This window comes from Syngnathus acus, chromosome 13, assembly GCF_901709675.1.
Source record: "Syngnathus acus chromosome 13, fSynAcu1.2, whole genome shotgun sequence".
NCBI lineage: Eukaryota > Metazoa > Chordata > Actinopteri > Syngnathiformes > Syngnathidae > Syngnathus > Syngnathus acus.
Window position 1 is genome coordinate 6,038,294 of NC_051098.1, and position 23,868 is coordinate 6,062,161.

Consider the following 23,868-nt stretch of genomic DNA (forward strand, 5'->3'; position numbering starts at 1 on the left):
GTGTGTGTGTGTGTGTGTGTGTGTGTGTGTATGTACATGTACGTGTATGTGTATTTATGACTGGAAATAATAATTTGTTTGTGTGCTACACACACACACACACACACACACACACACACACACACACACACACAAATTATTATTTCCAGTCATAAATAAAGTATACCTTGAGTTATGGCGCCCTCTTATGTAATGTTGTGGTAGGTGTTTTTGAAATGGTTGTCCTTTATCAAATGTACTCTTAGTACAGGAGCAGTCTGATGAACTCAATTGATTGAAATGCAATTGTTATATTTTAATTTATTATACAGCATTATAACGTTTTTATACATTTTTTATATAATATTTTTACTGTAACATTTTTTTAAGTCTGTTGTCTTAACATCCAGTGTATTTATCTCAAATCATCAAAGCAAATAAGCACAAGTGTATTGTATAACTTCAATAAGACAACAGTGCAAACTGTGTTTCAGCTTCAGAGTTCATCATCAGGCTTCATAAATCACCTATGTAGATCACAATCAAGATTATCTATCTATCAATTACACCCATGTTCTCCCATCCGTGACAAATGAGAGGCCCTGTGCATGAGGTGAATGAGGTCAGCGGGTTTCTTGAACACATTACAGTGATAAATGAGATATTTCCACCTGCGCAATTAAACACAGTAAGACGAGTTCTGGTGAGTCGCAATAAATCAGAGGAATGTAAATGTTTTCATTGTAGATTGTATGGTGCCTGAATACTAAAAAAAAAGCATCTAACTTTCATTAAACATGGTGCTAGTGTGGAGTCTGTGGCCCAAGAATTAAAGTCTGATATCTGATGGCTGCATCATGTTTTCAAATTTTATCCATCTTTCAATTTTCTATACAGCTTGACCACACAAAGGGCATGGATCTTATTCACGCTTATTCACACACTTAAAAGGATCCACAAATCCATCCACCCATTCATTCATCTATGTTTTTTATACCGCTTGTTTATACTAGTGTGAGTGAGCTGGAACCTAACTTGAGGAATGGGCTTGACCTCAGACTATAGATGGGAGCTCATCACGGAGTTCACATATACAAACAACCACTCACTCATATTCACACCTATGAATGATCTAGGATCATATTAATGGGCATGTTTTTGAAATGTGGGAAATAATGTGAAATAATAATCATAATATTAATATCAATAACAACAATGATAACAATTATACTAATAAAAACAAGAAAAAGACTTGATTATGTGATGAGTCATCAATCCTAAAAATATTTTTGTAACAGGGTTGAATGTATTTTGATGTGCACAACTTTTGAGAATGATTCAGATTCTGAGAATGAAAAATTAAGTTACAAGGTAAACATCATCCAGAACAAATCTGATTAAAACTGAAACAGAAGTAGGAAATGTATTTTAGGGTGTACAAGGGAAGAGAGATATTAAAGCAATGATGTAAATCTGCTAGCTACAGAGTCAATATCGCTGATAGCTGTCGGTAATATAGGACATTTTTACTTTTACAATTTGAACAACGAGGCCAAATAGTGACGCTAGCCGTACGTCACCCTGGTTCCTTCTTCTAGACTTCGACTCGACCACATATGAGCCCTGTGGCGCTCTCTTGCCACCTAGCGGTCAACAGTGTGAACAACGCTTAAGGTTATCCCCATCAAAAGCAGACCCCTCTCGCTCTAATGGAAGATGGCGACTGGAGTCCTTCAGAGAGCAAGCACCGGCTTGGCCCGGGCTAGAAACGGGGCCCAGTCCACCAAGCGTCTTCTCGTTTGGAGCAGGTCGGCTCGTCATTAAGATGCATGACACGTTTCATTGTTTGTTGTCGTCTGTTATTGTGTGATAGCATCGGAGGTTGACGCGATGTGTCTGTGCAAGCTAGCTGCTGACGCGCTAAGTAGTTGTGTAGCGGTCCATCCGAACTAAACCACATGAAAAACACTCACTCTGCAATGTCATATTTTACGAAATTAGATCAACGCTGTATATTTACTTAGTCAAAAGAAACACACTTTTTAAGTTGTGCCGTGGTGTTTGTCAGATGCTCAAGGTCAATTTGCTACTTGGATGCTACCTACTGTATACACGAAAGTCCTTGTGTATCGGGGTGTGATCGTGTGATGTGAAACTTACATGGCATCAAGCATCTGCGGTCCTTTTGACTTTTTTTATTTTGCAGAGGCTTTTCCACATCCGGCGTCAATAAAAAAGAAGACAGCTGGTTCAAATCACTCTTTGTCAGGAAAGTTGATCCTAGGAAAGATGCACACTCGACCCTACTGACCAAAAATGAAGAAAGTAACCTTTACAAAATCCAGTGTAAGTACATTACACATTTCCCAGAACAAACATCCTTAAGTTGTTAGAATTGTTGAAATGTATCTCTGTTTTCAGTCCATAATGTCAAGCCTGAGTGCCTTGAAGCATATAACAAACTCTGGTAAGTTGTATTTTTATTGTTTAATCCTAAAACATTTTGCTCAGCATGACTTAGAAGCATAACACTGAGACATGTGTGCCAAGTGTTGTGCAGCCAGTAGAAATAAATCTGGGTGTTCTATTCTTGTGAGGTGTGTAAGGAGCTGCTATGCTGCAAGTCATCTGCACATAACTTAGACGTCTACAGGCCAAGTACTTTTAGTAGTTGGCTTCTATTTAGGTTCTGCAACAATAAACACCACTTGAACTCTAACATGAAACATATTTATGATTTTAGGTATGGTTGCAAAGCTATTCTTGATTAAATTGTGCTAGAGTCCTAGCTGAATATAGTTTTATTTTTTTGTGGAATTATGTATTTTTTTTGTCACAGTGAGGAAGTCTTGCCCTCCATCCATGCTGATAAGTACTACCCCTGTGAGCTGGTGGGCACCTGGAATACTTGGTATGGAGAACAAGATCAGGCTGGTAGGATCATCACTGCCAAATATATTGCATCATAGCAAAATGTCTCCATAGGTATTGTATGGTAGCAGTGAGATGTGCTTTGTGAAAAATAATTGCTCCATACTGTTTTTCCTACAAATGAACAATTAAATACTCGTCCACTAGATGGCAGAAGGTACAAAATAAATATGCGCATTTGCTATTCGTGACATTTTCTGATTCCCATATAACACAGTAAAGATCTTTTTTTTCTTTTTTTTTGCCCAGTTCACCTGTGGCGTTACAGAGGTGGTTACCCAGCTCTGACAGAGGTGATGAACAAACTACGCCAGAACAAGGTCAGCAGGATTTCTTCACACCTATTCTGTTGTTTATCCCATCAGTGAATAGAGCCCGTAGGTACTGACCCAGGTTTACCCCAACTGCAGGAGTTCACAGAGTACAGGAAGGAGCGTGGTAAAATGCTGCTGTCTCGCAGAAACCAGCTTCTACTGGAGTTCAGTTTCTGGAATGAGCCAGTCCCTAGAGAGGGACCCAACATCTACGAGCTGAGATCCTACCAACTCAGGGTGAGTACTAAATAAAAGCTTAATAAAAGCATCATTTGTGTTTTCACTCTTGGGCATAGCACTTTATGACCAAGCAATCAAATTGAACTAGACGAGTGGATCTGTGCATGTTCCACGCTTATCGGTTGTGTGGGCCGGTAATTCTGTTTGCTAATGCTAATCTGCGCTAACACTGCAGCTCTGCTTTAGGGCAACAACAAATTGACGAAATTGAAAATAAAATAATATTGGCAACAAATTTTATTATGGATTCATTGTCTCACAACGTCACTTAGTTATTACATCAATCAGCCGCTGCGTTGCTGTGTTGTGCACAGAGCAGCAAACGGGCTCGACTCATACCACTGTTCTCTCCCACAGCCAGGAACAATGATCGAGTGGGGTAATTACTGGTAAGACTGCATAAATTAATTGCACGCACAGAACCTGTTGCACCAATATTAACCGTCTGCACATAATTGTTCAGTCTAGATCAAATAATCTTTATTTGCTCTTAACTGAACAAATACTGAACTAGTACAACACTGCAGCGAGACAAAACATTATCATTCTGCGTGATAGTTAGTTGTAATAGATTGTAAATAAGAAGGTTTTGGGGGCTTGCCGGACTGAATGTTATCAGTGAGTGCCACCTTTTCAAAAATTGTCCGCAGTCACACTGTCATCACACTATAGCTAATCCATAACTGTGATAAAGTAAGAGTCTTCAATTTTCAAGCATGAAATATCTGATTACTCTTCTTCTTTGTACACTGACCAGATTGTACCCCCCAGCCCCCTTACATGATTTAAATGATTGTTTTGTTGTTTTTGGCAGGGCGAGAGCTATTCGACTACGCCAGCAAAACAGTGAAGCTGTCGGAGGGTTTTTCTCACAGATTGGCAACCTCTACATGGTTCATCACCTCTGGGGTAATGTCAAGAAACCAGCTCGATTTGAAAAAATACTGTACAGGATTAAAGCGTTATGATATAAAATACTTTTGTAAGGCCACCACACTCCAAGTGACATGGATAAAACTGGCAGAATTTTCGCGGTGTCTGGGGTTAGCTAAATTAATTTTCATAAATGGAGGACTGTCGGCCACTGGTTTGTCAACCTGATTATTTAATGTAGTTGTTGGAGGCACAACAAAGCTGTGCTTTCTGTAGTGAATGGTCTTGAGTTATAAAAGGTTTTGTTTCTTTTAGCCTACAAAGACCTTCAATCCAGAGAGGACACAAGGAACGGTGCGTGGCAAGAGGAAGGCTGGCACGAGGTGGTCTACTATACAGGTGGGCAAACACTATTTAAAAAAAATAAAAAAATAAAATAAAAAACTCCAGCAAATTAGGTTTGAGTGATTAATCGTTTTTGTTGATTCATTCAAGTATTTGTCAAGACATGGTACAAGCAACATTGCATATTTGCCAAACGAATTATAAAACCTGTTGCTTACATTCGCCTGTCCCCCCACAGTTCCTCTCATCCAACATATGGATTCCCGAATTATGATCCCCACCAAGGCATCACCTCTGAAGTGAAGACTGAAGCCTCTCGCAATGAGTGACCCAAGAGCATCATATCTGACCGTTTCAGTGCTATCAAACTACATGCCTCTTTCTTTCATCATTATTGTTATATCAGGAGTTGGTGACTGATGTATAAGGACAGCTAAAGGAGTACATGTACTTATTGTGGTAGGTTCAAGTGGCACTGCAGGGAGTACTTGCTAACTCCAAAATACTCTTATCTATGATGCTTTGCAATATTTATATTGCCAGGCATCTACCTAGACACAAGCGCAAACTACCAAATTGTCAAACATTCGTCCTTTTCAGTATTTTGGGTAGGTCAAGATTTGCTTTGAAACAAACCCTTACAACTCTACTGCATTATGCCACTGCATGGTCATTTATTCCAACGTGGACTCTGCCACATGGAAGCTAATCATTGATGAACCAGATTAGAGGCTACCAAAATATATTGATAAAATAAAACAATGCAGCTATGGTATGTAAAGTTTAAGAGTCTTGTTCCTATCATAACTGCTGGGGGACTTTTATTTATTGAGCGTAACATTCATTAATCGTTAAAATGTTAGCTGGCATAACATCTGAACTTTGTGTTCCAAAGTTGACAATATCAATGTGTGATACTTATTTTCAAGAAGTTAATATTTTTGACTGAATTTCATCATGTTTTTTTTTTTCTGTCTTTGTGGAGTTTTTACACAATCCGGTTATCAAGTTTCTTAGTCTTGTTTGTAAGTGTAACTTTTTTTGCCCTTGTGTGAACAAAGCATGCCTTGTTTAAAAATATTGTTTAAATATCTGATGTAAGGTATTTTCAGGGGGAGTAATGATAAACCACAACATGGGCATTCACGCCGCAACATAATGTCAGATTTTATCAGAAAAAAAAGATACGTGTCTTTATTTTGTCTTTCTAGGGCAATAATGACACAGAATTAAAGCAATTCAAGCAACAACATTTGTCTGTGTTTAAAACTCAATCTTTACAATGCAGCCTATCCTTTGCGTGACTGATTACAATGCTCCATATATAATTAATTTGTTTCACATTGCACTTCCCATTGTGTAGGAGTAAGTCTGAAATGAAAAAAGTGCCTAAAACACAAAATGTTGGACCTCCACACAGGCAGTGGGTATTTAAAAGTATAGGAGAAATGGTCGGATTATAGTAAACATTGATTTAGAATCTGTTTACATAAATGGAGTATTCACGATGGATAAAACCATCAGACCTTTTGGTGCAAATAACATTTGTTTAAAAAAAACAAAAAAACTATAAAAAGAGTAAATGTACTCTTTTTAGGGTCATCAAATCTTTTCCATTTCTTTTAGCAGCTCTCCAAAACTTGTAACATACCACAAACTCATCTCTTTAACCTGTGGCCTCACCACATTGCCACCAAATCCAATGAAGGCGTTCTATAGAGGGGAAAAACAAATCAACCACATTGATTTTCAATACAATGAATATAAATAGCCTGAATATTCAAATGAAACCTTTAACATGAATACTCACAGCTGGAGGGCACGCCTCTAGATCTGTGGCTCCATCTCCAATCATCACCACTGTCTTGAAGCCGTACTTTTCCTTCAGCATGCTAATGACTTTGCCTTTCCCCCCGCTCTCTGCTGTCGGCTGGCTCTCATCAAATCCAGCGTATTCACCTAAACATAACCACATTTAATCTATTACTTCTTAAAATAATGTCATGTTGGGGACATTTTTGGAGATGAAGTCTCAGTCCAGTATTCTTACCATTGAAGTAGAATTTGAGTCGGTTGGCGTAGATGTTTTCTAAAGGAATGTTTAGCTGAGTGGCCACATGTTCCACAATGCAGCGGAAGCCACCTGAAATGAGGAACACCTTGATGTTGCGTTGGTGTAGGCGCTCCACAAGGTCCCTGGATATGAACACAGAAGGAAATCAATGATCAGGATAATCACCGTCCATGGTTAGTGTGGGAAAGGCATATTTACACTACCGTTCAAAAGTTTGGGGTCACAAAATTGTTTGGGTGACCCCAAACTTTTGAACGGTAGTGTAAATATTATTATAATAAAATATTATGAATTAAATATTATAAATTATATCTTATATTTGTATAAGATTATATATAATCTATGAATATAAGTATACATATATATTATAAGATTTTTTACACAGAAGATTATATATATAATCTATAAATAATTATCTAAATAAATATATACACTACCGTTCAAAAGTTTGGGGTCACCCAAACAATTTTGTGACCCCAAACTTTTGAACAGGTAGTGTATGTCCGGGCATGGCAGTGCTTCAGTGCACATCATAAGATCTGATGGTTAGAGCAACAAATGTACAAACTGAAAGATCTCAAGGGAACTCAAAACAATATGAGATCACAAGAAGGCAGGTTTAAAGTTAAAAGTGCACAAAATCCCATCCCAAACATGTATGGAAGGAACTCGAAAGAAGATTGTGGGCTATGTCCTCTTGTGACAGCTAATATTATAAATTCTCATTTCGGTTGCTCATCATTTAGATGGCTCATAAAATGTTCTCAGCAAAATACATTGGAGTGTCTTTCCCAAAGCTTTCAATAACTTGTAGTCCTTTCCTAAAGTAGTCTAGTACTCTCGAAAAACCTTGATCTTCAGAATGCTGTAAGTGAAACAAAAGAAAACAAACATGGGGGGGTTGCCTCTCATACCTGATACCTGGGGTCAGCTGTGGTGGGTGGTCTGTGATCAGTTTGTTGACTTGTTCCCTGGAACATTTAATGATGGCGAGGCGCTCAGTCAAGGCTGATTTGAAAGTCACCGAGCCACCCATGGCTTTACGAGTCCTATAACGTACAAATGAAGTCAGGTTTCGTGTGATAACATCGGCGGGGAAAACATAGTTTTGAAGAGGAATGTTTTTACATTTCGGTGACAGCATCCCCAACACCGCAGAACTTTGCCAGTTCATCAATGCCTTCCTCTTTGATAACCGTGCTGTCCACGTCAAAACAGACAGCATCTGCTCTCCTAAAAAGTTCCTTTGTCTCTGACATTGTAGACATTGCAATGCTGTGAAGAGAAGGATTATTCGCAGTCAGGACTAAACAAAAATAAAATAATAATGCCTGCTTCAGCCAAACACAACATTATAAACTACGTACATGTACCTTGATACACAATATTGTGCTTTTTGTCAATATAATGAGCTTTTTTTTTTTTTTAGAATATTGTTTTTTACAGTATTGAGAATGTTTTTATATCGCCACCCACCACACAATACCATGATAGTAATTGTATTGTGAGATTCCTATCGTGGTAATATCGTATTGTGACCATTGGATATGGTTGCATCCCAAATGTCAACATGTGAAACAGAACAGAAACTATATGCAATCATTTTTCACTTTTATTTCTCAGCGATACAGTATATTTACTTTTTACTATGAGCTTGTAAGGTGAAACCAGGGAATAGATGCGTGGAAGCAAGATTTTATTCATCCGTGGCCTTAGGTTAATAAAAAAGGCAAACTTCTTTGTTTGCTAAGATTTTTGGTTGGTTCCAAGATGGTTATTGTATATAATAGACAATAAACATTATCTACATTTCCTTGAAGGACTTTCTTTTAATTTATTTAAAACCAGTACTTTCACTTTTGCTTTGGAACTTGTACTTCCACAAAAGTGCAAGTACACTTGCCACAGCTGACATTAACAAAGCTCTGAGCTGATCTACACGTGATGTCCGATGAACAGCAAAATCCATAAATTAATACGACAAAACGGCTCAAATTTTAACGACAACAATACGTGGTTGAATAATAGCGACTGCTTAAACAAAACATCGGATGGGGCCATGGTGGACATCGTCTGCCACTGTTGCGTCACCCCTCCCTCACTCACCGTCCACATAATTCGTTACAACGCTGAAGTAAGGAAACATCTAATTACAAGAATGCAACGGAGCAGGCAAGCTGATTGACAAGACACTATATTGTCAGTCATGCGTGATGATGAACCGCTGACATTTGATGAAGTTAAAACAGTTATATTTTACCCAAATCTATTCTGGTTTTTGCGATCTAGTCAGTTGACAGCAGCTGTTGAAAGATACATTTGATGTGAAACGAATAAAAGGACAACGTAGAGGAAAGGGGAAATCGAACAAAAGAACAAGTCGTTCTGGAGTAATACTTACGAAAAAGTAGCAGCGGTGTAAAGGAACAAGAGGTAGCTTAGGGAAGAGACCACCACTGACCGACCACTCCACAGAAGCATCAGTTGGTGGACGACCCAGAAAAAGAACAAGCGAGTTGCACCAATCAAAGCCAAGCCGGTGAAGGACCGCCCACACTCATCTGATAGGACGTCAGCAGGTATGACCAATCAGGGCTCCCGTTGCAATGATCCCGCCCCTACAGCAGATCAGACGGCCTGCCCCTGAGCTCAGAAATGCTGAACCAACAAGAAGCAAGGACATCGCGACAACGAAAAGCACTGCGGAAACAAACTTCCCTCAATTGAAATGGTTTCCTTTTGAGGTTTGTGTTCCCTGAACATTGAAAGAGTGGAAGAATGTGTATTTCTAATAGAAAAGTGAGCGGTAACTCCTGGCTATATAGGTTATAAATTGCCTTGAATTAGCTTTAGCCTGTTAGCATTTCTTTGTGTAATGTACTTCGAGCTTCTGATTCAAGTACTAATGCAAATAAACAACTGTATTATCTACTAAGGGAAAAAAGATCATCTGAAATGTTAATGGAATTACTGGACATTTAACTTGTGAAGTTTTTGTTTAACTGGTAACATTCCTGGAAACACGTGTTTGAATGCATGGCCGAATTCTGATTTACTCTTGAAGTAGTAAACTCAGTCAGACACCATGCGAAATAAACAATTTTCACACAGACTTTACAATGAATGAGCAATCCCTCAACTCATTCTGCTGTCGGTGATTAACATTTGCTTACCAAACTAAAGGTGAACATTTCAAGGATTTGGCTAATAAACATTTGCTGTGTTATTGAGTAGAACATTATTTCTGACTAATATCAATATGATGAAATTTTTTCGTTTTCCACAGGAAATCATTAAATATTGACTTCCGAGCCGAAGACCATGCCACGCAAGCATTTCATCTTCTGGGCCACAAAATGAGGTGCACTTTCACAATCTACTGTCATCCAGTACAATAGCATCTAATGAATGACAAATACGATATCAACAATAAGATTCAGACAGAAATGTGGCATAATTATTGTTAGTGGGAGAAAAACCTGAGACTGCATGGCAGAATTCTGTTCCAACTCTGTGGTGGACACAGTCAGACACCATGCAAGAGGATTGCCTCATTTCTTGTAATCACGGGTGAACGCTCTTCAGCTTCATCCAGAAATATAGAAATGAGCACACATACTGTAGTGATTAGTTTTTCCATTTAAAATGGTCTGTGACATCGGTGACCTTGTGAACATTATTCCCCTTAATGCAAACTATGTCCACATGTTCCGCAATAGTGAACTTGAATACATGATTTATTTTTTTTCTTTCAACAGGGCTTCAGAGTGATGTGACCCCCCCCCCCCCCTTTTTTTTTTTTTTTTTTTAACAGTGTGGGTGAGTTCTGATGTACTGGCTTTTGTGCTGTTGGTCGAGGTGTCATTCCAACAGGAGGACGAAAGACATAGGTGTGCTCAAGTTGTTACAAATATAATTTGTTGTACCCAATTATACGAGGGACGTGCCAAAGGTTTTCAGCCTCACCTTGAAATCAAATACATACCTCTATGCTCATAGCTAGATAGGCCAACTCTTTGCGTGTCTAAAAAAGTGCTTCTCAATCAAAAGAAGAATTGCATGCAGTAATTACAGGTAAATACATGCGTTTGGGAGAAGAAAAAAAAGTCGAAACAAAAGACAATAGTGTCAACAGAGGGCAAAGAGCCTTCATCCAGGAGAGTCAATGCATCAAATGTTGTAGAATAGTATTGGTCTCTTGTCTTGTTTTCTACAGTTTCTACCCTTGTACTAACCAATAAAGTTTAACACTGTGGTTGTTGTTCATTGTGTGGTTTTCATTTCTTTAAATATTAAAATGTTCTAAAACTGGTTCATCAACTTATGTTCCAGTCATTAACATGAAACAATATCCAGTGGTTCTCAAATTGCTCCTTCCCTTGGGAGTACTTGATACTTTAAAATATATTTAGAGTACCAGTAGCTTCAGTACAAAGGTAAAAAACAGCAGTTTAGAGTACAGTATGTTTTGCGTTATTTTTAAAGTTTCAGAACATGCGGTTATGAGCTTGAGTGACATTTTTGGGGTGGTGACTCAGCTACATAAGTGTCTCTAAGTGTATGTTGGGGGCTTTGCGATTCATAACTCCATATTTTGACAATTCTTTAATAACTACCAAAGTGATTTTATTGATTGAATAAAACATGGCACAATGATAAGCAACTAAAAGTTCTGTTTATTATTAAAACGTTAAATAATTTTCACTTTGAAAAGCAGCTGCATTTCAAACGGTATCACATGATAATGGTAAGCAAAATGATATCATGGCATGTGGTATGAAATCCACATTAGACAATGCGTTGATGGCAAAGGTTGGCTCATTTTATCATAAAGACCCAGAGTGAACACCTAAACAAATCCAGCATTTTCATTATATGATTGGCTAACATTGTTTTTACAATAAATGTTGTAAACCACATCAAAATAAACTGCTGTTGACTACACTCACGGCATGGTGCAGTTTCTAACTAGATCCAGCAGGTGGTGCTGTTTCTGTACAAAAGGTATTTTGTCTTACACAGCAGCGTTAATAGAGAAATAAGGACGTGGTGAATGAAGTGAATTCGATTTGATCAAGAAACTGTATCAATATTTATATTGTTGACCTTCACTTATTACAAGATGTGCTGCACTGGCTCATCCGCCTCTGCCGCTATGGACAGCAGGATAGCCTTGGGAGTGTTCTCGAAAAGTGCCGCTCTGTTCTGCGTCTGGCCCTTCTTGACCCAATGGCCGTAGATCTTGAAGGCACATGCGTCGATAAGCTTGCGAATGGGCTTGACCGCATACGGGTCACTTTTTATCACCTCCTTAGTAACTGGTTTGGCTCTGCGGTAGCTGCAGTATATGCGCATGGTGGCGAGTACCGTGAGGCAAATGACCTGGTGAAAAGGTAACATTCTTTAAGGTACTTGTGTTCTACATTTGGGGGGGGATAAATCAAGCAGCACTGCATTTAATTTAAGCACCATTTATTGCCCCTATCACATGTCATGGTAACTGTACTGATGCTGTTAAAAGTTAATGGACCATTTGACAGTTTGTTTCTTTGAACATTTCATGTTCGTGACAAGACCTTACCTTGAATTTTCTGTACGGGCTCAATTGTCGGACTTCGTCTACCACATACTGGGAGAAGAACGAATGGTTGAGCACATCGACGGCGGTGTAACGCTGCCTGGGGTCCACTACGAGCATCCGAGAAATCTGATAAAATGGCAAAAGGAGTGTACGTTTTACTGTAGGGCAATTTACATATAGAACAGATGAGATAAACCAAGAAAGTGGCTGACCAAATCTTTGACAGTGTCGGAGCGGTCATCCCATTCAGGGGATGAGAAGCTGTAATCTCCCTTTAAGATCATACGCAGCATCAGCATCTGTTTCCTGTGCCAGAATGGTGGCGAGCCAGCCAGCAGTGTATACATGATCACACCTGCACTCCATCTGCACGTATAAACCAGAGAGCAAACACCATGGCAGAGTGTATTTGAGATAGCAAGAGCTGTCGTATCACTTACAAGAGTGCTTGTGAATTAGACGGCTTAAAGATGTAGAGCAAGGGCATTAAAGGCCACCACAAGCCCAGTCATCAGAATGATCAGTAAATGCGCCTTATAAAGTCATTTTTCTGTTTTGATTTTTGTGATGGGACTCTTACATGTCTACAGCCGTTCCATATCCACCCTGGCCAGGGTCCATGGAGCACTGGATGATCTCGGGAGCAAGATACAGAGGTGTTCCACACACCTCTGCAGGAAAAAAAAAAGGTTTTAGGAGAAAACAAGTTTGAACTTAAGCAACAGAGCAAATTGATTGCACGTTTGCTTCATGTTTTGTCATAACATAAAACATAACGTAAAATAACAGTATAACACAACATAACAATATCATGCCAGGGTGTTCCCATCGGTTGTCTTCTGTCCATGACCTTTCCTCTGATTGATTCTGTGATTCTAGCAAGTTAAACAATCTAACCTAAACAAATTAGTTATTGATTTTGTGACTATTCAATGTTGAGGCAAATCACTATTTGGCATCTTTGCATCTAATGACAGACAGATCCAAGTATCTTGTTGCAGCTCAACCTTTGTAACTTAATAATGTGCAACCAGACCATGCTCTGATTTTGAACAGCTGCTGGGACATTTTGCAAAGTTGTCCCATTTCTTAAAGAGCGCAAACACAGTCAATTAAAGTGTCTACTGAATTCATGTTTTGGTGTCAGTTCACGCAATATATCAACATCATGATCAAACACCCACGAATATCTGCAGGTATGAGGACATACTATTTGGGGACAACCTGATAATGTTTAGGAGTTGAGCTCTGACCTTTAAGCTTCTCTCCCGATTGGATTTGCACGGCGAAGCCAAAGTCCGTGAGTTTGATGTTCATCTGGTCATCCAAAAGGATGTTTTCCGGTTTGAGATCTCGATGGACTATGTTCTGTTCATGGAGGAAGTGAACCACCTCCAGCAGAGCGCGCATGATGTTCCTACAACGAAAACATCAAGCACTCATGAAAGTTTGTCATGGTTGAGGTCTGACAGTACGCTGGTTGAAGTCAAAATTTGCTTAGTGACCTTGTTTCTTTCTCACTCAGAGTTACTTTCTCTGTGAGGTAGTCAAAAAGTTCACCCTTTCTCATCCTGGAATGAAGCAGACAAAAAGTAAATAAAACAAGAATAGATTAACATTCTTGGAAGCAGATTAACCTCAGAACAATAAAGCTGCAAGTGAAGATTTCTCGTTTGTCCATACTTACAAGTCAAAAACCAGGAAAAAGAAGACGTGGGATTCATAGCAGTCTTTCAGCTGTACTGCAAGGACGTGCATCAAACACAGGAAACGTCAAAAAAGTTCAATATCGTTGCCGTTGATAGTCGGAGAGCAAATGCCAACATTTACGATAATTGGCCACTGACAGTGCGTTGGTTGGACGACACCCCCCATAAATGAGGGCGGACTCCATTGTCAGTGTATTCAATATGGACTTACTAATGTTCTCCCGTCCGCAGACCTTCTTGAGGATATCAATCTCCTTCACCGTAGAGTCCTTGATCTCCTCGATCTCCTGTGGGGTTGTCTGGTCCGAGGGGGTGATGTCGATGATCTTCACGGCGTACTCCTGAGACGTGCGTTTGTCCACGCAGCGACGCACGACGCTGCTCACTCCCCTGAGGAAAAGATATCTCGGATGTTCAATTCATGTGTCGTTAGCGGAACACACTGAATGGAAAATAAAAAACGACCCCTGGGGTTCCGCCTGACTCGAGCTTAACTTTGCAATTGCAAAATACTGCAGTATTTGAAATTCCACTCGGATTGCAGTATTGTTCAACATCTTAAAAAATAAGAAACATTGTGGTATATACAACTGGACTGGTCACATGTAGAAAAAAAACATTCACACCAAAGGTACATTTTGAATCTTCAATTAAAGGTGTAGTCTGCGATTTTCATTGTTCAAGCGGCAAGATTTAAATGTACCCTCACTTCACAACTGCCTCACTTTTTTTCCATTCACTTTGGAGTCATTGGTTCATTTTTGTAAATATTTTCCTCCATCCCATTTTTTTTGTTAAACTATGTAAGACCAATCTACAAAACAGCTTTGAACACAGAACCAAAACACGCAACACACAACGTTTCTTATGTAAGGGGAGCCACTGTCTGAGAAATGGAGGGGAATGACAATTAGAACTCTCATTCTCTGCTCACATGCTTCAAGGGATGTATGGAACACCTTAGAGACAGACGTGGTGGGACAGACACCTTGGTAGATTTTAATCTCTGATTAAATTGCTTTCAGTATACCCCACGTTACACATACATACCTTCCCAGTATCTCCTTGGCCTCATACTTGTCATAGAACTCGTGGGCGCCCACCCAGTCTGGAATCTCCTCCTCCTTGGTCATGATGGAGTGATCGAAACAACAGCTATGCACTAGGTGTCCAAGATACACAGAGAATCTAGTGTGAAAGGTCATGACAGGTCACATAAAAGTGTGGTTTGTAATTTGTAACACCCAAATTGTTTTGAATCTTTGGAACATAACCCTGACTTTAATTTGCAGTGCAGCTTTGGTGGGCTATGGTAAATTTGTTTGGGCTAATCAATCATAAACAACAACATAGCACATGACATAATAGGTAATGGACGATCGAGTCAACAGATATTGTAATGCATGCCGGGGGAAAACACGCTGATAAATAAATATCCGATTTACAAGAAAACGGAGGCGGGGCAAACCTTATTGGGTTTCCAGAAATCCTCCCTCGGTTTACGAGTTTTGTTACGGCAGCGACGTAACCCGAATGTGTAACGCGTCGTAGTTCATCGGGTACCGCAGTAACACGTCCTAAATACAGAAAGTATTTGAATGGGAGGGGCACTTCTTAGTATATAGAAAACAACCAAATGGAAAACCATTAATATCGCCGGTTACTGCCCTTCTATAGTGCCATGATTTCAATTCAATCTCCGCCAGAGCACATAGAAGCGCTGCATGTCCTGATAGGCATGATAAGTAGAGCTAATGCAATCAAGGGGTTAACAAAAAAATAAATGACACAATGACGACAAATTGATGCAAATTATCCAGTTAAGTTGTAATGTTTTGCCTACAATACCATGCCACTGTATTTTATAGTTAACATGGTCAGACGACGGTGGAAAAAGTTATTTTTTAATTATGGACGCCATATAGCAACTTCGATTTAATTTACTACAAATATTAGCCGGATGTTTTAAAATAACAGGCTTGTGCTAGTTAAGGTTTCGAACATTGTTGCGTCTTTTTTAAAACGATACTCGCTTGGACAAATTTGAGTGAAAGGATCGAAAGACTGGGTCGACTCACCGTGTTCCGGCTTGGGCAGACCTCCTATTTAAGGTTATCCATCATCGAGAGGAAGGGTACGAAGAACGGTGGACACTTCCACTGCTTTGCGAGGTCGCTGCCATGACAGGAGCTCCAATGTCAAGACACCAAAAATAAACTCTCGCTTCCAAAGCGAGCTCTTTCCGCTAAAGACTATCCGGTTAAAAAGCAGATGTCCCAATTTATCTTACAGTTGTAAACACTGACAATTTCGAGATTGCTTTAGCTATACATGACTTTATACTGTTCCATTTGCTTAAATATTTGACTTAACTGTACAACTTAATACAGAACTTTTTTATTTTTTAAATACAACCTAGTAGTTTATAACCGACTTAGACAAGACTCAACTGATAGGCCTGTACTACTACATTCGAGGAAGCAGCATTACAGTAATCACGGGGGTCATATTGCACATCAACACCCCACACCAGTGATGACAATTCTCAAAGTAGCAACCGTTTATTTATCAGGTCTATGTATTGTAAAGTTGTATGCATAACCATGACAAAATATGCATGTGGGTAATATTTGTGTCCTGTAGGGTTCACCACCCTCACATACCACACAAGTAGTATCCACAAAAAGCCTTCATTGAGTGTCTTGAGACAAGCAGTGACGACCGAGTGTACTTACTGCCCACTTGTCTGGTTGTTAACTGGCAAACCATTAACCAGTTTGCATGACGAGTCCATGCTGCATGATACCATGCACAGTGGGTTCAACTCCAGTGACATTAAATGCGTGCAGTTGATGCCCTAAATTATGAGACAAATCATTGGAATCTTGTTTTTGTCTTCATGATCCAAATTCTTTAATATTTTCATTTCTACAATAGAGGAATACCCAGCACTGCGAATAATGACATGCAAGCAAAATCAACTCAAAACAGCAATATTTATCAACATGTGACTACTAGCTCTTTTGTAGATTTTTGACTGAATTAACTGATATTGTCAGAAGAATAAATGTATATTTAACAGGTCTCAATTAGATTACGATGTCCGGCATTAGTGAGTCTACGGTCTCCTCCCCTCCAAGGTTTCGGGATGCAATTCAAGATAGCCCTGTTGGATGAACAAAAACAGTCTTTAGTTAATTACCAGACAAAATCTTTGTGGAGCATTAAAAACATTCTACTACATCTTTTTTGCCCAAGTGATCATAATTGCTGTAGAAGTGTGAAATTCTTGAGGTTTTGCACAAGTAGACACAGAACCATTCAGATCTTTGGAGACCCTTGAAATGGTCAGTTTTCCCAATTTTGGTTTCAGATCCCCTGCCAATTCTTTGCTGTTCTTTCGTTTCTCTATGCTCCGTGTAGTATGCACCTTTTCCCCATGTTACCTGGCTTGCAAGCGTGATTTCTAAATGACCATCATATCTCTTGCCACAGAAGTGTAATTACTACTCAAACGAGCATGGCATGCTTGCAGCTCTAGTATTTCTTAGTTTTGATAAGGTGCCAATAATTTTGTCCAGTCCATTTTGGGAGTTCTGTGTTAAAAGTCAAATTTGCTGTTCTATCATTGTTTTTATTCTGGTTATTCCAGTGCAAACAAAAGACACTAAACGTGAATAACTAAGAATTGATCATTTCTTGAATTATCTGGGAGCGGTGGTGCATTATCTGAAAAGTGTATGCAAAGTTTGTAAAATGCAGACCCTCATAAGCTATTTTTCCTTATGCAATCTAATGTTGTAGCCTCCATACTTACCATTCGCAAACTTGCATTGTTTGAGCACCTCGCTGAAGCCCTCGCAGAGTTTATAATCGCTTTGGGATTGAGCGCAGTCAATAAACTGCTTGAGCTCATAGGAACATGCTTGCTGTGCGGTATTCTGCTGCTGGTACGGGGACTGTGTTTGATATGGCTGGGCCTGATGGGGCTCCTAACACACACACAAACACAAGGCAGAAGATTACAACCATTCAAGAGCATGTATCTGAGTGATAAATAGTAGGGGTAATTTGACAAATAAGAAAATTACTTGAGTCATCTTAAAGAATACAAAAGTCTTTACAAAAATAATACACTTGCGATGAACCTACACCACAAATTACTCTGCCCCTTAGTTCATCTATGAATGAATAAAGTGATGTTTATTTACCTGGTATGTGACATCAGGCCGCGCAGGCTCAGAGCTACTACCCCCGCTGAAGGCTCCTGTCATTGCATGGCCGAGGGTGTGTCCGACCGCAGAACCTACCGCTACCCCGGCAGCAGTTGTCGCCATCTGGGCAAACATACCGGGCTGCCTGGGCGCTGCCGCTGGAGCAGCCATGGCGGCCGGAGGCGCGTGCATCGGTACAGGAGCACGGGAAGGAGGGGGTGGCGGTGGTGGTGCCCGACTGTAAAGACATTGACAGAAAAGGTCAAACAATGGCACCATAACTGTTTAGTGTATCAACAACTGACTTGGTGATTAACAAAAGGTAGACTGTGCATAACATCTGTAATGCACGCAAAACAACTCAACAGGGTCACTTGAACCGTAACGCACAGTTTTTTCACAAAGCAAGTTGACAATTTTGCCAATTAGAATACTCTATAATATGAACAGAGTGTAAACTAGCGGAAATGGTTATGTTTCACTATTTAAACAGCGTCACGATTCGGTTATATATTCTGCTCAACAGCATGACCTTGATGAAAGACGTTTGAATTAACCACGCGTACCAGATCTCACAAAATAGTGACACAGAACTCTAAAATTTAAACCTGTAACCCTAATTGATCTACTTTGTGTTAAGCAAATGTCTTTGGTTGGCTAAGTCCCACATGCAGTCCGAGGACACGTTAGCACACGACGCTATCACAATTCAAATACGCAGTTTTTCAACGTTACCTTGCTGGAGAAGGCATTCTCGATGTTCGGCTTCTGCTTCCTCTCGGCATGGTGTCAAATTACACAAGTTATTCTTCAAAATGTGCTGTTATCGGAAAGTTTCAGGTATAACGTCGCTACTCGTCTTGAGCTAAACGCTTTAATCTAGCGACCTTTAGCCGTTCCGGAACTTTCTGTGTTACATCATTTATCTCCCGTGTAACTTCCGGTCAGTTAGAAAACAAGGTCACTTTCAACAATGTTTCTTATTATTATTATTATTAATTTTCTAAGTTTGGATAAGTAATTCATGCATTTATATATATTTTTTCGTTTGTAACGTAATCATCTTGCAAGTCAAACTCATATTTGTTAAGATAAACGTCGACAAACGTCAAACTTTTAATTCACCTTTAATATCTGCATGTGTGAAAATTGAATACAAAATCAATTGTATTTAAATCCGTCCGAAAAAAAAGATTACAACGCATATCGGCTCATATACCTGCACACAATAGGAAATGACAACCTCATTTAAAAAAATAAAGTACAAAATCTGTACTATAACTTAGAATTCAATATAATGATTTAATTTTAATGTTTTTTTTTTCTCTGAAAAAAGTTAGTAACGCTAAAGAGGGGCGCATGTTAATCCCTTTTTCCCTTCCTCTTTTTATTTGAATTCTTGGGCCACTGACGGCGTTCACCAGTATTTCCCGATCTTCGCTCTGCCCAGGTTGGCATAGGTGCCTCCATTTCCCCTGGACGTCCTCCTCTGTCCGGTACATGGCCCATCATTGTCTAGTCACCAGAAAAGACTTATCTGTACCATGAAGGTTCATTTACAATGAAACAAAATCAGACTTCATAGTTTAGTGTTTTACCTTGTGGACCTTTGTACTGGGACCAGCTTTGATTGGCTCAATGCAGGATTGATCTTCTCTGGTAGCCAGTAGAAGTGGGAGGGACACTTTAGATGAAACTGCGATGGATGAAAAGGGAGGGACTGAGGCGATTGCTTCACTACGCTCCTGTGAATGAAAGAGAGATACTGTCATCAGATAGAAAGACTCTATTGTTATTTGCACTGATATCGGATGTTTGTGTATCTCTCAGGAGCTCATCAAACAATCCCTCCATCCATTCTCTATAGCACTGGCCCTAACTAGGGTCATGGGTGACAATGCACAGTGGGATCAATTTAAAACAATGACAGGTGACAAATATTTTGGACGAATGGTTCAATGTTATATTTGTTCCAGTGTTTTTTTATTTTTTATTGTCCAACAAAATACTCAGTGAGAGGAGGGTTACGGTACATTTTCAAGCAACAAATTGGCCATTTGGAGGGCAGGACATTTTCTTGCCACCTAGCTAGGGGCGCTATACTGATCAGCATATGCCGATTCTAACGACCCACGAGTTCGTTGCACAAATGAAGAAAGAGCCGGTGTTAACACGGGATGCCCTCCTCACTAAAAATACACTTGCATATTGTGTGGGGTAAGCAGGCCATTGTACTATAACACTGAGACCACTAGGAACAACAACACTATTTTACATCCTGTTTGTAAAGATAACATGAAAGCAGCTAACACTGCACTTTGTTATTGGTCTTATTATGTAATGTATTCATACCACTTACAGCACACTACGTTTATGATCCTCAGACAGTAACCAGAAGAGGAATTGCTATTATGCTTTGTTGTGTTACAAATAATACTTTTGACTATGTTATGCCTTTTGAAGTTGCGGTGTAAACTGCAACTGGGAGCGGCAAATAAGAACTTTAAGCAAGAACTTAAGTATTTTTTTAAAATAATTGTTTACCATCTGCCAAACAGCCGCCTGCTATTAAGTTTGCTGCCACCACCTAGTACTCCTCCCTCATACTTTTGCTCGCAAGTGAGGACAAACAAATTGTAACAACACACAGTTAGTTGTGCTTAGACATTCTTACCTTTTGTTTTTCTCCCCATGCAAATGACTCGAGTGAAACCTGAAAGCGTTTGATCATCATTTGCTGTCGACGGCCATAGTCGTCGGACAGAACTCGATTTAATTTTGCCAACTGTCTCTATGGAAACAAGAGATTAGGTATATTTTTAAATAAAAGTGCAATTACAGAGAATATTTACTGAACTCAAGTGGCATAAACTAGGGAATGTATAAAAGCCCACCCATTGCTCTGTCGTGAGGCTGGCTTGTAACAGAGACTTTGTCATGGCTTCACCGGGAAGACAAGCAATCCTTGACTCCACCTGCATTGTATTTTTATTATATTTAGTTTCAGTGTGTAATACATTACATAACGCAGGCTCTCAGCAAACCAGCTCACCTCTTGCAGCACATCGGGATATTGAGAGGATGTATCCATGTTAAGCGCGTGAAGCAGTAACGTCCACTCTGCCTGTATCTCGGCCATCCTTTGGTTATTGTTTGCATCATTGTCTTCGTGTTCCTGACAAACCACGTTCATTTCCTCCACTCTCTGCTCTTTTGCGGCTTCTTCTCCAGCAGCTGTATCCTCAGACTGCAGCTCTTTATACTTGATTATGTGTGCTGCTTGCAATTCTGACACAAGGAACTCTGTGGAGGTTTAAGCAACAATTTAGAGTTTCCTGACATCATGTAAGGCTTTTGGGGCATGGTATATACAAACCTCATGGGTACTTCAAACAGCACATTAAACATAAAAGCCCCTTATTATTGTTTCTCACCAGTGATTTTGTAGAGGACAGAAGGCTCCAGAGTCTCTGAGTTCAGTCCAGTGAGAGGAGAATTTAAATTGGACAGAATATTTCTTAGCTCTCTCACTAGCAAGACGCTACCTCTTCCACCGGGGTCTGCAAAATTAAAACAACAATTTGACTGAGCACATTTCGGTGTTGACAAATCAAAATCTTAAACTTGTAGTAATATGACTTCTAGATTGTGGGAAATGTGTGTAAACACCAAAGTCATAATTTACTATTTCCATATAAATACAACATTTGCTAAATGATTAGCAGCCTCACGTCACTTCAATGAATACAACCTTTGAACTGTAACTCATTGCAATAGAAGTGTGGCATAATAGCATTATTTTTGCCACTAGTAGCACAAGGGCTTCCTCTAGTGGTAACGTGAAATAATTAGTGAGTTAAATGTTTGAATGGCGCATATTTATGCTTTGTTTTTTTAAATTGAGCACCACACATTTATCTACTTTTAAAGTACCATATTTTCCGGACTATAAACCGCTACTTTTTGCAAAAGCTTTGAACCCAGCGGCTTATAGCCCAGTGCATCTTATCTATGGATTTTTCATGATTTTTATGATATGTGCATATCAAAGTCAAAAGTCAAAGTCTGCTTTATTGTCAATTTCTTCACTTGCCAAGACACACAAAGAAATCGAAATTACGTTCCCACTATCCCACGGTGACAAGACACAGTACACAATATACATACAAGTAAACAACACAAAAAAATATAAACAAGAAGGCACAAACAGTGAATAAATAAGAGTGATGAATAAACAATAAATAAACAAATAACATATTCTCTTGTATGTGGAAAATTAAACATTAAAACACCTGCGGTTTATAGTCCAGTGCGGTTTATGTATGAACAAAACAGGATTTTCCCCTAATTTTAGCTGGTGCATATTATATTCAAGTGCGGTTTATCGTCCGGTAATACATTTTTGTTGAAGAGATTGAGGATATCTGAATCAGTCCTTCTCCGAGGTCACAAGTTTGTGTTTCCATCCCGACACCTCCAATAAAATTCGTTTTAAAACATTTAGTATGTACAATTTTATGCACTTTCAATCTTTTTAAAATCATTTTCAGTCGACAGCAGGTGGCCAAATGGCTGCCTCAGGAGATGGATCAAAGTGGGTACATTTTACTCCTTAATTTGTATTCTTAAAAATTGCAATAGTGATCAAAATGTGTGTTTAGACTTGTGTGGCGGCATTGAAAATATTATTTCAAAGGCAAGTTCTGACTCAACTTTTCCTTTAAGTCCAGGGCTGATGATGACACTGCATAATGTTACAATGGCTTACAATATTGTTACATTCAATTTTAGGAAAGAAATCTCTTCCTGGGTTTTGATGAGCAATCAAGCCTCGTACACCAACGTTTTAAGTGGTTAAATTGTGTTTCATTGTACTTTATACCTTGAAGCTCCGGGCACAGACACTTCAGCTGGGACGTAAGCCAATTTAACAGTGGGCATGGAAGTTCATCACATGTACACCTCGACAAACAGCAACCATCCTGGTACCTGAGCAGTGAATAACGAGAGGATATAAGAAGTTTAAATGCTATTCACTAGAATATCATAAAACATGAAACACATTAAACCAAGCTTGTGTTGCGCCTTTGTGTACACGTTGCACGATATGTGGAGTTCAGTGACACCTCAGAAAACACAACTATTACTTACCCTAACGATTTAATTGCAGAAATGCTCCCAACACTCCTCTCCATTTTTACTGACACGCTTTGATACAAGCTGAGAACTGAATCATGCAGTTGTCACTTGCAAGCAGGCGTTGAAGTATGTTTTGCTCTCTGACTTCCTGATTTTAAGGAGATTAATAACAAGCTGCTCACACATTGCCACCTGCTGCCCGGAGAGTGAACTGACAGGAAGAAGAGGAAAGTTCCGAAAGATACGTCGTAACTTTGAATTCTTGCATGTCGTAAACCAAGGAGTCCTTGTAAATCTTTACATACAATACATACAAAATTCATTATCATCTTAACACAGTTACTGTAAACACATACATAGGCAGTGCAAAAGTTCTGTTTCTTCGTTTTATTAAAAAACAACTTTCTTAATGTTGTTTTTGTAGTTTGTATTTATTTTAAAAAGATCTTTTCTAGTTACTTTTTATATC

General features: G+C 39.3%; 5 protein-coding genes, 1 long non-coding RNA gene and 1 other non-coding gene across 13 annotated transcripts; 3 read left to right on the forward strand and 4 right to left on the reverse strand.

Annotated features, from left to right (window-relative positions):
- The first annotated feature begins 1,630 nt into the window (after positions 1–1,630).
- Positions 1,631–5,934, forward strand: LOC119132489 (protein NipSnap homolog 2-like). The gene is made up of 10 exons (XM_037267819.1): positions 1,631–1,787; positions 2,186–2,325; positions 2,401–2,446; positions 2,819–2,913; positions 3,160–3,230; positions 3,321–3,461; positions 3,822–3,853; positions 4,279–4,373; positions 4,653–4,736; positions 4,921–5,934. The coding sequence occupies exons 1-10, from the start codon at positions 1,696–1,698 to the stop codon at positions 4,983–4,985; spliced, it is 861 nt and encodes a 286-aa protein (XP_037123714.1). The 5' UTR covers positions 1,631–1,695; the 3' UTR covers positions 4,986–5,934.
- On the reverse strand, positions 5,861–9,271 carry psph (phosphoserine phosphatase). Its single transcript, XM_037267820.1, has 6 exons — positions 9,158–9,271; positions 7,885–8,031; positions 7,671–7,805; positions 6,733–6,878; positions 6,493–6,641; positions 5,861–6,395 (listed from the first exon to the last, which is right to left on the reverse strand). Exons 1-6 carry the CDS (start codon positions 9,235–9,237, stop codon positions 6,285–6,287), a joined length of 768 nt encoding a protein of 255 aa, XP_037123715.1. The 5' UTR covers positions 9,238–9,271; the 3' UTR covers positions 5,861–6,284.
- Positions 9,272–9,386: 115 nt separating this feature from the next.
- Positions 9,387–11,010, forward strand: LOC119133077. Of its 2 annotated transcripts, none has more exons than XR_005100042.1 (3): positions 9,387–9,500; positions 10,043–10,117; positions 10,515–11,010. It is a non-coding gene; the product is annotated as an uncharacterized LOC119133077 (long non-coding RNA). The 2 variants fall into 2 exon arrangements; XR_005100041.1 differs by having other exon boundaries at positions 10,571–11,010.
- LOC119133121 lies at positions 9,791–9,922 on the forward strand. The gene has a single exon (XR_005100056.1). It is a non-coding gene; the product is annotated as a small nucleolar RNA SNORA15 (small nucleolar RNA).
- A 401-nt stretch (positions 11,011–11,411) lies between the features above and the next one.
- LOC119133064 (phosphorylase b kinase gamma catalytic chain, skeletal muscle/heart isoform-like) lies at positions 11,412–16,268 on the reverse strand. Of its 6 annotated transcripts, none has more exons than XM_037268717.1 (11): positions 16,125–16,262; positions 15,520–15,623; positions 15,097–15,201; positions 14,258–14,436; positions 14,025–14,079; positions 13,843–13,908; positions 13,591–13,754; positions 12,918–13,008; positions 12,550–12,703; positions 12,338–12,463; positions 11,412–12,138 (listed from the first exon to the last, which is right to left on the reverse strand). In XM_037268717.1, exons 3-11 carry the CDS (start codon positions 15,177–15,179, stop codon positions 11,872–11,874), a joined length of 1,185 nt encoding a protein of 394 aa, XP_037124612.1. In that variant the 5' UTR covers positions 15,180–15,201; positions 15,520–15,623; positions 16,125–16,262; the 3' UTR covers positions 11,412–11,871. The 6 variants fall into 6 exon arrangements, with proteins under 6 accessions (XP_037124612.1, XP_037124611.1, XP_037124607.1 ...); XM_037268716.1 differs by having other exon boundaries at positions 15,097–15,234; XM_037268712.1 differs by having other exon boundaries at positions 15,515–15,623.
- Positions 16,269–16,931: 663 nt separating this feature from the next.
- Positions 16,932–19,182, reverse strand: chchd2 (coiled-coil-helix-coiled-coil-helix domain containing 2). Its single transcript, XM_037268734.1, has 4 exons — positions 18,996–19,182; positions 18,258–18,498; positions 17,864–18,038; positions 16,932–17,212 (listed from the first exon to the last, which is right to left on the reverse strand). The coding sequence occupies exons 1-4, from the start codon at positions 19,043–19,045 to the stop codon at positions 17,202–17,204; spliced, it is 477 nt and encodes a 158-aa protein (XP_037124629.1). The 5' UTR covers positions 19,046–19,182; the 3' UTR covers positions 16,932–17,201.
- Positions 19,183–19,346: 164 nt separating this feature from the next.
- On the reverse strand, positions 19,347–23,566 carry im:7138535 (uncharacterized protein LOC797998 homolog). Its single transcript, XM_037268718.1, has 8 exons — positions 23,412–23,566; positions 23,143–23,249; positions 21,695–21,820; positions 21,313–21,563; positions 21,155–21,235; positions 20,935–21,051; positions 19,859–20,005; positions 19,347–19,775 (listed from the first exon to the last, which is right to left on the reverse strand). Exons 1-8 carry the CDS (start codon positions 23,453–23,455, stop codon positions 19,623–19,625), a joined length of 1,026 nt encoding a protein of 341 aa, XP_037124613.1. The 5' UTR covers positions 23,456–23,566; the 3' UTR covers positions 19,347–19,622.
- Positions 23,567–23,868: the final 302 nt, after the last annotated feature.

What these genes read in the sequence shown, in the direction of transcription:
- LOC119132489 (XM_037267819.1), top strand. Translation starts at nt 1,696, where the DNA reads ATGGCGACTGGAGTCCTTCAGAGAGCAAGCACCGGCTTGGCCCGGGCT. An exon ending in ACAAACTACGCCAGAACAAG is followed by an intron (nt 3,231 to 3,320) that starts GTCAGCAGGATT and finishes CCCCAACTGCAG; the next exon opens with GAGTTCACAGAGTACAGGAA. An exon ending in CGAGGTGGTCTACTATACAG is followed by an intron (nt 4,737 to 4,920) that starts GTGGGCAAACAC and finishes GTCCCCCCACAG; the next exon opens with TTCCTCTCATCCAACATATG.
- psph (XM_037267820.1), bottom strand. Translation starts at nt 9,237, where the DNA reads ATGCTTCTGTGGAGTGGTCGGTCAGTGGTGGTCTCTTCCCTAAGCTAC. An exon ending in CAGCTGACCCCAGGTATCAG is followed by an intron (nt 6,879 to 7,670) that starts GTATGAGAGGCA and finishes GTTCATATCCAG; the next exon opens with GGACCTTGTGGAGCGCCTAC. An exon ending in TAGAGGCGTGCCCTCCAGCT is followed by an intron (nt 6,396 to 6,492) that starts GTGAGTATTCAT and finishes TCCCCTCTATAG; the next exon opens with AACGCCTTCATTGGATTTGG.
- LOC119133064 (XM_037268713.1), bottom strand. Translation starts at nt 15,179, where the DNA reads ATGACCAAGGAGGAGGAGATTCCAGACTGGGTGGGCGCCCACGAGTTC. An exon ending in ATCGGGAGAGAAGCTTAAAG is followed by an intron (nt 13,009 to 13,590) that starts GTCAGAGCTCAA and finishes TTTTTCCTGCAG; the next exon opens with AGGTGTGTGGAACACCTCTG. An exon ending in CCGACACTGTCAAAGATTTG is followed by an intron (nt 12,464 to 12,549) that starts GTCAGCCACTTT and finishes CCATTTTATCAG; the next exon opens with ATTTCTCGGATGCTCGTAGT.
- chchd2 (XM_037268734.1), bottom strand. Translation starts at nt 19,045, where the DNA reads ATGCCGAGAGGAAGCAGAAGCCGAACATCGAGAATGCCTTCTCCAGCA. An exon ending in AGAATGCCTTCTCCAGCAAG is followed by an intron (nt 18,499 to 18,995) that starts GTAACGTTGAAA and finishes ATGTCTTTACAG; the next exon opens with TCGGGCACCACCACCGCCAC. An exon ending in GGCCTGATGTCACATACCAG is followed by an intron (nt 18,039 to 18,257) that starts GTAAATAAACAT and finishes TGTGTGTGTTAG; the next exon opens with GAGCCCCATCAGGCCCAGCC.
- im:7138535 (XM_037268718.1), bottom strand. Translation starts at nt 23,455, where the DNA reads ATGGAGAGGAGTGTTGGGAGCATTTCTGCAATTAAATCGTTAGG. An exon ending in TCTGCAATTAAATCGTTAGG is followed by an intron (nt 23,250 to 23,411) that starts GTAAGTAATAGT and finishes TTCACTGCTCAG; the next exon opens with GTACCAGGATGGTTGCTGTT. An exon ending in GCCTCACGACAGAGCAATGG is followed by an intron (nt 21,052 to 21,154) that starts GTGGGCTTTTAT and finishes TTGTTTCCATAG; the next exon opens with AGACAGTTGGCAAAATTAAA.